Source organism: Chlorocebus sabaeus, chromosome 25 (genome assembly GCF_047675955.1).
Source record: "Chlorocebus sabaeus isolate Y175 chromosome 25, mChlSab1.0.hap1, whole genome shotgun sequence".
NCBI lineage: Eukaryota > Metazoa > Chordata > Mammalia > Primates > Cercopithecidae > Chlorocebus > Chlorocebus sabaeus.
In genome coordinates, this window is record NC_132928.1 from 4,910,751 (window position 1) to 4,924,172 (window position 13,422).

At 46.9% G+C, this 13,422-nt stretch overlaps 1 protein-coding gene across 5 annotated transcripts in view; it reads right to left on the reverse strand.

Moving 5' to 3' along the window:
- Nucleotides 1-13,422, reverse strand: part of CNIH3 (cornichon family AMPA receptor auxiliary protein 3) — a 335,293-nt gene that overhangs the window by 9,647 nt on the left and 312,224 nt on the right. For all 5 annotated transcript variants that reach the window (XR_012091176.1, XM_073011493.1, XM_037985513.2 and 2 more), the window contains one exon: nucleotides 751-863. Coding sequence is in view for 4 of the 5 variants with exons in the window: in XM_073011493.1 (XP_072867594.1) it covers nucleotides 751-863 (113 nt within the window). In the remaining variant the exon portion in view is untranslated. The remainder of the gene's footprint in view (nucleotides 1-750; nucleotides 864-13,422) is intronic.

Here is a 13,422-nt window from a genome sequence, read left to right on the forward strand (position 1 = left end):
AACTGTCCCAGAAAATCCAGCCCATCTGGTAGGTGCTTTTTTTTTTTATTAAGATATAATTTACATACCATAAAAGTCACCCTTTTAAAGTGTACAATTGTACAATTCAGTGGTTTTTAGTATATTCATAGAGTTGTGCAACCATCATGACTATCTAATTTCAGAACATTTTCATCACCCTAAAAAGAAAACCTTTGACCCACTAGCAGTCATTCCCTATCTCATTCCCTCCCAGTCCCTGGCAGCCATGAATTTACTTTGTCTCTATAGATTTGCCTATCCTGGACATTTCATATAAATAGAATCATGAAATATGTGGCCTTTTGTGTCCGGCTTTTTTCATTGATCCTCTTTAGGACTCCATGTTGTAGCATATATCAGTACTTCATTTCTTTTTATTGACAAATAATATTCCATTGTATGGATATACCATATTTTGTTTCTCCATTTATCAGCTGATGGGCATTCGGGTTGGTTCCACTCTTTGGCTGTTGTGAATGCTACTATAGATGCTTTTAACACTGACCTGCAAGGGATGGGATTGTGGTTAATGAAACCAACAAAAAGGGCCTTCTCTTATTGGACCTGCTGCCTGAGAGCACTTTGGGAATGGGCTTTAAAGACACAGACCCAGAAAGGAAGGGATGATTGGAAGGCACCAGAAGCTGTCTATCTGGGGGACATCATCACTGGAGAGCAGGTTGCCCTGGCAGAAAAGACAAAGGATAGACCAGTCCCAGTCCGACTTACCTCCAGAAGTGATAGAAAAGTAGAGGGACATTCAGCCCCAGCGTGAGCCACTCTTGCGCACACAGGAACATGATGCAGAAGAGGCTATGGATGGAGTATTCTGGCAGCACCAGCTGAAGAGGGAGCAGAGACACAGCCCGGAGTTAGAGGAGGAAACACCACTCCTGCTTCTATGGCAGCTGACTTCTGCCTGGACACTGCCTCTCACAGGCAGTTGATACAAAGGCCCTCCCTTGAGCAACATAGAACCACTGTCCCAACACAGATCCATTTCTGGTAAGTTCTTCTTTTTATGGCACTCCTCTTTTTATTATACCCAAACCCAAATGACACAAGCCCTCAGTGTACTACTTGCTATTAATAGAATACTATTATGCTTGCTCCTAGGGGTCACCCATGGATGGCCACTGGGAAGACTGGAAGAGCTGGTCCAGTCCATGTGTCATCTGACCCAAGGCAGGACCACTAGAAGAAATACTGCAAGGGCTTCTAATGAGTCCATAACTGCCCTGCTCTTATTTTTCTGGCCCCTGGGTGTCCTCCTATAGTAACTCACAAACCTAAAGTGAATATGTACATTTATCACAAATATAGGAGGGTCGGGAAAAAATGGCCAGCCTCAGGAGGCAGTGGCATTTTGCCTGATGGTGGATGGAGCAAGAGGAATGCAAGAAAAAGAACAATTAGCAATGATGAAGAGAGACAGTGTAGCCTCTGCGGGAAGAGGGAAGAAACTGATCCTGACCAAGAAAGGCCTGATGGTGGGAAGCAACCAGCAGGAAGACTAAGCTCTTCCACCTCCAACCCAGCCACACAGGTATAAATGGGTAAAAGGAGCTTAAAAGCATTGAAAAGCTGCTCCCAAGGGTGCTTACATTTTATCAGAAATCAAAGTTGTAAGCTAAAGGGTAACTGTAAGAAATTTGGCACCTAGACCAGCAGTAGGGAAGGCTACATATATAAATGCACCATTTTACCCAGTTATGTAGGGAGATATAGATATATATTACCAAATATATTTATTTATATAATATATAAATATACTTTGTATTGCTTAGGCTATCCTGAATGCTTTGGTCTTCCTATCAAAATCTTTTGAAATATCCTGCAAGGCCCATCTCAAATGCCACTTACTTTTTTTTTTTTTGAGACATAGTCTCACTCTGTCACCTAGGCTGGAGTACAGTGACATGATCTCGGCTCACTCTAACCTCCGCCTCCTGGGTTCAAGCAATTCTCCTGCCTCAGCCTACCGAGTAGCTAGGATTACAGGTGTCTGCCACCATGCCCAGCTAATTTTTGTATTTTTCAGTAGAAATGGGGTTTCACCATGTTGGCTAGATTGGTCTTGAACTCCTGACCTCAGGTGATCTGCCCACCTCAGTCTCCCAAAGTGCTGGGATTACAGGCATGAGCTACTGTGTCTGGCCTCAAATGCCACTTTCTATTGGGAGTTCTGCCCACCCTCCCCTGTACCTCTGGGCCCCACGGCATGTTTTCTGACCCCCTCCCACGGGTACTTTCCTAATCTATCCAATGTGGAGTCATCATCCTCTTCCCACCTCCCAATACAGACAGACTCCTCTGTCCAGCACTCTGCAAGCCATCTTAGCCAACGTCTATTCTTTTCTCATTTCCATTTACAAAGTGCCTTTGTACAATGCACGGCAGTTAGGAGACACTTAACAAATACTTGGTAAAGTGCATTGAACTGACCAAGTGCACATGTTTACAACATGGCTGGCTGGCATTAAATATGCAGCCTGTGGTTACAAACGAAGATGTCTTTGGGTGGAGAACAAACTCCCTCAAACCATCCCATCTGGGTGTGGACCATGACTTTGGTCTCTCAATTTAGTTAGATGAGCTAACTACCCCAGATGGCAGACGCAGAGAGAGAAACACATACGCACACATTAAAAATAAAGACATGCACAGCACACGTGTAAGACATTTTGTAACTACGGGGCACCTTCTTTAGTCTCAAAGTCCAGTGCAGATGAATTGCATTAACCCTCACCTTAGACTTCTCAGGCAGTCACCTGAAGAATCAGAACAAAGGAGCCATCATTCTGGAGGTGGTGACCTTTGGTGGGTGAACTGCATACAGCCAGCCCCTGTGAATCTCAACCACCTGGCAGAAGGGGGCATGCCATGTCCCCAGTATATCTCCTCATAGGATCTCAGAGCTGTGCTAACCAACCCTATCTACCCCCAGCCAAGGCATCACCCTACCCCCTCCCATTCAAAGAGAAAGCCCACTTTCTCAGAGCCGGGTGCACCAGCCCCGGGAGGCAGTGGCTGTGAGTTCTGCTGTGCACATCTCCACAGTTTCTAATCATTGGTTTCAGCCACTTAAGCTGAGGTAATTAGCACGTTTAGAGACAGCCACCATGGGCCTGAATCATCCATTATTTCTCCATCTCCATCTCTAACTCCAATGACAAATCTCTGACTGATTACAGTTTGGATTTCAGGTCCCACTCTTAATCACCACCACTTCTTCTCTCTTTGGGGCTTGATTGATTGTGGAGGCTGCAACCTTCCAAGCAGGGAGGATTCATCACTGTCTCCATGCAGAAGAAAACTGCTTAATGGAGGCCAGCTAGTCACAGAGGTCTCCAGTCTTTTGGACGGTTGGAAAAAAAACTGAATAATTTACTCTGCCATTTCAGGTGGCTTCTTCTCCAGATGACCTCTTACTACCTAGAACACTGACCACTGACCTCTTACTACCTAAAACACTACTACTTACAAGTAGAAGAGGCTCCTCCAACTAATCCAGAGACTTTTAGGAGTGACAGTGACCTTTTGATACACACACCGGTCCTTACCTACTTCCCCAGCTGCTCCTTGTCACAATTATGTGAAAGAGGTAGGAAACCTCTTCCTTCTAGACCAAATGGAAATAAGCCAGGCCATTTGCATGAGGCCTGCGCCATAGCCATTATGGCTGCCTCCGCTCACACCCAACACTCAAGCTTCTGGAAGGTGGTAAGGTCGCATTTTCCAGTTCTCGAGGGTTGGGGGTGCCGATGGGCTGTAGGCAGAATTGATGCGGACAGAAGGGCCAGACCACTTAACGGCTGATACAAAATGCTCCAGAGTCTCTTTTCCTTTTCCTCTGATAAAGCAAAAAGCATTTAAGATGGTGGGTACTCATCATCCTGAAGCCACAAGTAAGGAAAGAGGCCTCCAGGCAACTCATGATGGGCTAGAGTGTGAGCAATAAAGAAACTTGTGTTGCTTTAAGCTGCCAAAAGGTAAGTGTTGTTGTTTTTTTTACCATAGCGTGATTTAACCTATCTCATGTGATACCGTCAGCAAGCCCCAGAATGAGTAATCAATGGGAAAAGCAAAGTTGTGTTCTTCACTCTTTATTCTCCCCCAACCATCCACCCAGCCCTTAAAAAGCCATCGAGGCTGGCAGGACACAGCTCCCTGTCACTGGACATGCTCGGGCAGGGGCTGAATAGCCACCAGGCAGGCATAATGCTTATTTATTTGTGTTGGAAGTCAGACCAGGCGTTCCCTCCCAACTCTGAGAGTATCTGTTATATAAAGACCACCCCTAAAGCTTCCAAGCAAAATACAGAGATGCTGATGCAAGCACTCACCACAGCCCCATGACCCTGAGTCATCCCTTAGCTTTGGAAAACACTTCTTTTTTTAATAAGAGAAGCTGTTGAATGGTGCCGATCTCATTCTTTCACTCAACAAATGGAGAAACTGTTTCATGCAAGCCACAGCCTATTGAATTGTCATATACATTATTACCCTGCTTTCTAGAGTCATAAATTCTAAATCTCAACATGAGTATTGTGGGATTCATTCCAACCAGGGGGCATCATGGAAGGTTTGTGATCAAAGGGAAGTTGGAAAGAGCGAGTAAAACCTAATCATGTGTGGGAACTGGAGGTTGGCATCCTAGAAGTGGAACAATGAAAGCAAAAGCATAGAGAGATGAAAGCCACTGACCTGGGGTGGTTCCTTAACAAGGCCACCGCAAAGGGCCTCTATTCAAGGACATTAATGATATCAGGTAAGGACTGTGTAAATGCTAACTAACTTTATTCCACCTGTCCTGACTTCCTGCCCACATGCTAATAGTCAATTTTCATTTGCTGGCAAACATTTCCCCCTGGATATCCCACAACCACTTTGTGCTGAAATTCACGTTCCTGCCAATTCCTGCAAACTTTATCTCCTAAATTTCTGACTTCTACTAACCACACCATCTCTGACTCCTTCTTCTCATCAGTCTCCATATGAGTCTGTTTCCAAATCTTGCTTCTTCACAGCCACTTGCATTTGTTCCTTCCTTTTTATTTATCCTGCCCCTGGACCTCCTCTCCAGGCTGGTGCAAGAAACTTCTAGCAGGTTTCCATCCCTATACACATGTGCCCTCCATCCAACAGAGCAGTATATGCCATGCTCAGCTCAGCTCTAAGCTGTTGTTCTCAATCTTGTTTTTCCAGGAATTTTACTTGTCTGCATTCTAAATATTTTATTTCTAGTTATGCATCCTCTCATTCATTCATGTATCCATTTGTTTGCTGTTTTATCCCATCAATGACCTGCAGCTGGTGGTGGAGAGGGGCATCAGGGTTTGTGGGAGAGATTGTTCTTACCCCCAAAGGAAAAGAAGTAGAAAGAGGATGCTTGGAGTTGAAGCAAGGGAATAATGCTCCTGGTAAGAAAAGGGATTCCCTAAGACCAGGGGAAGGGAGAAGATGAGGAAGATGGAGAGGCAGCAAGCGCCCCTGTTGTTGGAGATCTGTCTGCTCCTCATGCATCCCAAGGGCATAGGATTTCTGTGGGGCTGGTGTCAGCATGCCTGGGACCAAACACATTAAAAGTCACAGCTATGGAAGCCACGGGGAAGCTCCTGGCGCTGAGTTTATCTTGAAGAGAGTGGAAGCTGAGACTCAGAGTCTCCACCCATCTCTGAATGCCCCTGTCGACTCAGACAACAAGCTTTACAGCTGTAATCCCATAAGTCTCAATATATTAGCCCAGTGTCTCAAAGCATTATATAAATTCCTACAGTTACATAATACTCAACTGTGTGATCTTTAGAAAAGCAGCTACCCATGCCGAGTCTTATTTTCCCCATCTGTAAAATGCCATACCTACCAGCCAGAGACACAGGATGTACTATGAATGACAGTGCTCTCAAAAGTGAAGAAGCCTCCAACAAAAGAAGACACCACTATTGTGTGTGATCATTATTATCATTATTATCTTTTCTGAGATAGAGTCTTGCTCTGTCACCCAAGCTGGAGTGCAGTAGCACAATCTCGGCTCACTGCAACCTCCACCTTCCAGGTTCAAGTGATTCTCTTACCTCGGCCGCCCGAGTAGCTGGTACTGCAGGCATGCACCACCATGCCTGGCTAAGTTTTGTACTTTTAGTAGAGATGAGATTTCACTATGTTGACCAGGCTGGTCTTGAACTCCTGACCTCATGATCCACCCGCTTTGTCCTCCCAAAGTGCTGGGATTACAGGTGTGAGCCACCGTGCCTGGCCAGTCATTATTTTTAGTAATCATATACTAGCTGATGACCATTCTCAGGTGGATAACTTGTTGCTCTTACCATTAAAGTCAATGAAATGACCCAGAACCAAAGTTGGTCTCCTGACTTTTCGATTCAGTCTCCCGACTCCCTTTGATTGAACCAAGTTCCAGCTTCCTTAAGTGGGAAGAGAATCCAAGGGCTGTTTCAACAGCCTGACTCTCAAATCATAAAAAACCTCAGTCCTTGCCTGTTTTCAACAGCAATAATCCAGTTCTGTGTGTCTGCCCTAAGGTTTATTTGCCCCAGGAGCCAATGAGTGTGGAGAAAAAGACAATATCTCTTCTATTTGATTCCTCAGCCCATACTAAACTGGCCCTAAAACAGAGGATCCCTCTGGGATGCCCAGGACGAAGTCAATATTCCCAGCATGGAGATCATGCTCCATTTGTTCCCAAATGAATAATCATGCACGTGAGCATGCAGTCAGCCCTTGCTCAATTTACATCTGGGTGAGGGGACAGCAGGAAGGAGCGGACATGGATGCCATGCTTGGAAAACTAGGATTTTGCTAAACCACAAGACTATGAGAAAAGCATCTCCAAGCACTGTCAGGAAACCACATTCTGGGTCCCTTTGCTCTCAGGAGGCCATGTGCTCTTTAATCACTCTGGATGAAGGTTGTCTTTGGAGAGACTGCACCAGCCTGGGCATCCATGAAGGCTGCCCAGCCCCATAGGCCCTGCTGTGTCAGGGACTAGCACCCAACCTCAAATGGCATGATACAGTAGGAATACTCTGACAGCTGGGACTTGGGTTGGGTCGACTTGAGTGTTCCCTATTTGTTGGTGCTGGCATATTAAATGTTTTGACCTCCTGGAATTTGTATCAAAGTTTATTACATACTTTTAAGCCATAAGACAAAGGCTCTGCTACATAAGAAACTTAACACAGAATCACCTAGTCTAGAATTATAATCTTATTTAAAATTTTTCTAAATTCTTTTGTTAAGAGATGGGGTCTATGTTTCCCAGGCCAGTCTTCAACTCTTGGGCTCAAGTGATCCTCCCACCTCAGCCTCCCAAATTGTGGGGATTACAGGTGTGAACTACCATGTCTTGTCCTAGAATAATTTAAAGTCACCATAAAATTAGTATGACACCTACTGATTTTATGTACACCAAGAACTGTGGGTGTGACTCAGAACCCTTCACTGCTAGCAGCTCTCCTAAATGCCTGGACCAAGTATTGCTTTGATCTTGGCCTTCCATGGCCAGAATTGGACCCTCATGACTGACCGCCAGGGCCTGGGCCACTATTCAAGGGAAACCAGTAGCACATTATTTTCCCCCTGGGCCTGCACCAGGAACATGAAGGAAAATAAGTTAGAGAATGCAAGAGAAGGTTGCCTGCCTGAGTGACCCAGGACCTGAAGACAGAATGATTTTCCTCCTGGCCTGGGGAGGCCCAGTGGTCAGTGAGGGCATGAAGGGCAGAGGAGTGATAGGCTACTTCCAGCCCGAGGCGCCCTCTCTCCAGGCCTCCCACTCTTCCATCCCATGGGGCCTCTGGTTTCTCCTTTCTTGGCTTACCCTCCCTGAGCACATTTAATCCACACTGTGGATGTTCCTGTTGCTTCTTGGCAGCCACTTGGACTCATTTCCACCTCTCCACTGAGAGAAGGCAGCACAGGGAGGAAAAGGCACAGAGAGAGAAGGGGGGTCAAAACCAGCACCCCTGCTGCCCACTGCTCCTGACTACCCAGGGAGTGAGGGCGCAGAGGCCCCTGCTGGGATTTAGCTGTGCATGACACAACTGCAACCGGCCACACATGCTCCAGACACTGCCTTCATGGACTGCTCTGGGCTCCACTCTTGCCCTGCCCGCCACCTTGGGAGCTGCCTGACCCTTCCTGTCCTCACTGCTCGTTGGGGACCAGCTTCCAGCCTGACTGACACTGACTGGCTCAGGCACCTCTAGCCCCATTGTCATTTCCCTTGGGGCCCTCACCGCCAGCTGTACCCTGTGCAGGGGATGCAGGCCAACCGTCCTGCATAAATTACAGATCCCAGCCAGTCGACTGGGGAAATTCTCCTGCTTTGATCCAAGAGGAAAAGCATGTACGCACAACACCACGAGGAAGAAGTCTTCCATCGGAATTCACGGGTCTCAGCTTTGTTTCTGGAGGAGAAGAAAACCAAGGCAGGAAGTGACTGACTGGGCCTAGTGCCCTGATCTACAGCTCGGCTGCTCCCACCCTGCCTCCCACCCATTTCTTTAAGCTTCCCCATCTTTTAGCAGTGGTTCTCAAACTTCATGATCCTTTGGAATCCCCTGGAGCTTTTGCTAAAACCCAGATGGCTGACCCCACTCCCCACCAAGTTTCAGATGCAGTGGGTCTGAGTGGGGCCTAAGAGTCCCCCTTTCTAACAAGGTCCCATGTAAGTCACTGAGAACCCTGCTCCTCAAAGTGTGGTCCCTGTGCCAGCATCCAGTTTCTCCTGGAAGCTTGTTAGAAATGCAGAATTTTGGCCCCATCCCAGACCTACTGAATCAAAGCCTACAGTGTAACAAAATCCCCAGTGATTTACATGTACATTAAAGTTTGAGAAGTGGCTCCTCAGCACTGATTCCCAAAATAGAGTCTCCCAGCCACCAGCACCCAAACTGCCTAGGGCACTTGGTACAAATGCAGATTTCCAGGTTCCACTCTAGACTCTTTAGATAGACTCTCTGAGTCAAGAATCTGCATTTTTCAGAGCATTCCAGGCGATTTTGTTAAACACTTGAGCTGAGATTCACAGACCCAAGGTATGAAGACCGTGCAAGGGTCACCGGGCCATAACACCTGGAATATGCCCAATCCCATCTGAAGAGCACACGAGGCAGATGCTTCTTTTTTAAAACCCCTGGTGTGAGGCCCCCTGCCACCCAACCCTCCCGGAGGCTGTGGGTCTTCTCCCACATTACAGTCCTGGGCTCACCAAGCCCTGCTCACCAACTACTGCTTCAGGGGCTCAAGTCTGGGCAACCGGCATTTGCAGTCAAGAGCAGTTGTCTCTGGCTCCTGGCTCTCCCACACACCACCCCATGGGAGAGCACCCCTGAGGCTCCCTGGGCCCTGCAGCCCTGCGGCCAGTGGTCTCTAGTCTTGGAGGGTTGGCTTTGGCATCTTCCTGGGATGGAGGTGAGCTCTCCAGCACCCTTCTACCTCCAGAATCCCCCCTCCAGTTCTGGCCGGATTCTTTCCACCCTCCACAGGCCACTTCTTCATTCAGCCCCACAAGCTCCTTCCACCTGTCTCTGGCCCTCCTGGTATCTCAATGGACACTTGATAGATCTGTAAGGTGGCAGCTTCCTTTTAGGACCAAACCTTTGGATTCCAGCCTTGCTCTGCCCACTCCTCCCAGCTTTCCTTTTATAATTGTTTTCATACAGCATCAAGACACACTTGAATTTCAAAAGCCTCTGCCAGTTTCCTCACACGCTTGTTAAATTACTGAACTACCTAAGATTTCACTCAGGGAGGAGATGAGAATAAAAGCGCTCTCTCAAATAATACCACATTTTTAAGGGACAAAATTCTCCTACAACTTGCTGGCAATTCAGAGCTTCTTAACACTTGTAGCTTCCCACTCCTTTTCTTCTTTGAGCCAGAGATGACGGGAGTAGAAATCATGCCCAGACTATAGGGAGTGATCAGGCAAAGACTCAGACTGTTTGAAAGGAGATGCACTCACCAAAAGGAATGTTCCAAGAATGAGGAGGGCAGTGGGGTTAAGGGTTCAACAGGCCTTGTTCCGGTGCTGGAGAGCCCAAATTTCACATTCATTCAGCAAATATTTATTAGAAGCACTTACTAGGTGGTGAATGCCATCCAGCTGGGGAGACTCAATGTAAATGACCAGGTGTAACACAGGTTCTAGGAACAACAAACACGGAAGCCAGAGGACAAACCGAGGGAGCACATACGCACTCGATGCAGGAGAAAAGGAGAAAAGAAACCGTTGTTCTGAGTGAGGAAATGAAGGAGGGCCCCTTGGAGATGACCACCTCTCAAGTGGAGATTTAAAGGATGAGTTATACTATGGAAGGCAGAATGTGGTGGCCAAAGTTGCTCCCAAGGGACACTCACAGCCATCCTTTCATTCAGGGGCTTGAGACAGTCACTTTTTCCTTTATGTCCTGGGAAGAAAACATCCATTCCATCACGTGGGCCATCCCTTATACATCTTCCAGGCAAACGACATGGCAACTGGAAATCCTTTCTGCCAGTCTCTTTTTAAACCTGGGAGACTTCCAGAGAAGAGTCACAATGATTTTACCTGACAAGGAAGAGCATGGTGACAGGAAGGGGAACAAGGGCAGAAACAGGTCATCTTCTGCCTTTAGTTACTCAGCATGGGGCAGATGATAATGAGCCTGGACATCAGCCCCACCTGCCTAGAGCTGGCTGGGAGTTTAGCACAGCCGAGAGCCCCGCCCTCCTCTCCAACCTGTCCCACCCACGGTGCCCGCCCAGCCCAGAGTGAAGGGAAGGAAGCCCAACAATGCTTAGAGAAGAGGGTTCCAAGTCCCCAGGGCCACACCTCCCACTTTCACTGCCCACTACAGCCGCGTTTCCCAGGTGAGGCTCTGCTGCCAGGCCTCTTATGCAACAGAAGCCTGATGTTTCCAGAGGAGGGAGTTGACCTCATGCACCGCTATGCTCCTTAACAGAGAGAAGCTGGTGTAAGCCTGCGTCTTCAGCAGCACCATCAACTTCTAAAGAACCTTTTTCAGGAAAAAAAAAAAACACACTCAGATGATTATCTTACTTAACAGCTATTAAGTGGTGTTAATTACCTGTTACTCTCAGCAGGTTGGAAACATTTTGCCCTAACAAACAAAAGAGGGTGAATTGAATGAGAATGGGTAGTACCGGCATTCGCAAAAGAAACACAAGCTGTCATCATCATCATCATCATCATCAATTAATATTTATTGAGTGCACGTACAGGGGAATGGGCAATTTGCTGAATGTCCTCACCCACAGCCCTAACTGCAAGAACAAGACGAATGGACACAGCCCTCCCTCCCCCTTGCCCAGGCAGAGGGTGTTGTCCTCCCCACCGGCCCAGGCAGAGGGGGTGTTGTCTGAATTCGAGCACATGCATATGTGTTTGTCCAAAGTCTGGCAACAATTCCTATTAGCTGGACTGTGCCAAGTTTTATCACAAGTCTGATTTAGCAAACTAATATTTTGAAGAAAAGACAAAATAACATTGTAACTTGCTTCCAGCAAGGGATAGAGTGCCAGTGTCTTAGTAAAAATAGTAGTAGATTAAGGAACAAGGAACTTGGGCTGTAGCCTGGACTATTAAGAAACTACAGAAACTTCGGTAAACCATTTAACCTCAATAGGCTCAGTTTGTTCATCTACAAAATGAAAATGATAATAATAATAGTATCTAATTCATAGGACTGTTATGAGTATTAAATGAGTTAATACATGTGAAGCTCTTAAATTAGTTTCTGGCACAGAGTAACACTTTATAAATAATAACTATTACCTGTAAGAGGAGGCATTTGACCTGCACAATCTCTACAGTCCTTCTCAGTTCAAATACTCCATATAGTTTTAAAAAGCAACAATTAAACTCCCTTGAAAATTAAACCAATAGATCTTCCTTTTCACTCTCCAGTGCTTGCAAATTTTAAAAATCCTCTTCCTCCAATAATTTTTATCCCCAGAAACACCATGTGTTCTGGGGAGTCTGACCATTTTGTGTGTCAGCAATTACCACTCCTAAGTAACAAAAGCTCCCATGCTCCTGAAGGATTTTCCTCACTTCTCGAGTTAGTACTGTGCAGCTGTAGGTGTATGTGCCATTGGTTTTTCTGTGTGTGTCTTTGTGGGTCTCTCTCTATAAAATTGTTCCATCGCACAGGGACCAGCACATAGTTGGTGCAATGGAGCAAACTCTCCATTTATTCACTTAACAGATATGCATCAAGAGCCTACTATGAGGTGTCAAACACTATGGCAGGCACTGGAGGTGCCAGGATGAGTTCAGTGAGCCTCGTGACAATGTTCCGGGCACCCCCAGGCTGATGGGAGAGACCGACAGCCGAACACCGGACCATGCTGCAGCCAGCACTCTCACACTGGTGAGCAGGCAAAGGGGTCAAAAGCCACAGCCTATAAACTACAGGTAGTGGGAAAACCTGGCAGGACACATGGAGAGAGGGATCCCACTGCAAAATGGTGGAAACACCTGGGGCCATCTCTGAGTCTTGAGAATCACTGTGACAAACTGCCACAAGTCCCAGGAAAACCCTCTGCTCCCACATCAAAGAACAGGCTTCACATAGGAGGAAGGAATTACCCCTTTCCCCTGCAGTGTCACCTCTTCCTCCTCCTCTCCTCCCCTGTCCCTGCCTCCTCCCACCAGAGCCACCCGTCTCCTCCTAACTGGTCCCCCGACTTTCACCCCACCCTAAGCTATTTTTCACCAGTAGGCAAAGTGATCTTTTTGAAACATAAATTGGATCATGTCAGTTTTTGGCTTAACCCTCCAACGTCTTCCCACTCTCCTAGAAGGAAACCCAAACTCCTTCAGATGATCTCTAAGGCCCCACATGATCTGGCCTCTGTGCCCCAGGGGCCCACAACCTGCCACTCGCTCCCCTGCTCACTCCACTCCAGCCACACTTGACCCTTTGTTGTTCCTCAAACCCAGCAAGTCTGTTCCCACCTCAGAGGCTTAGCACGTGCTGTAGCCCCTGACTGGGGAGCTCCTCCTCAGATATTTGCATGGCAGTGCCTTCATCATTCAAGAATCTACTCAAGGACACCGCCTCAGATGAGCCCTCCCTGCCGATCCAGTATCGTCTCTCTCCTTATTTACCTTAATTTTTCCATGGCTCTTAGCATCATTAACTGAAAATGTGCCCACTGTGCATTTGTTTTCTTGCTTATTGTCTATTTCCCACACTTGAATGTTCCATAAGGCAGCTTGTCTTTTTCATGACTTTACCCCCAATTCCTAGAACAGTGGCTGGCACACAGTGCAGTTTTGTTGCTGTTGAGTGAGAAAACAAACTGGTCCTTTGGTCATTCCCCACACAGGCATAGCTATCACCATCATTGAGCTGATTTCTGAATATGAAA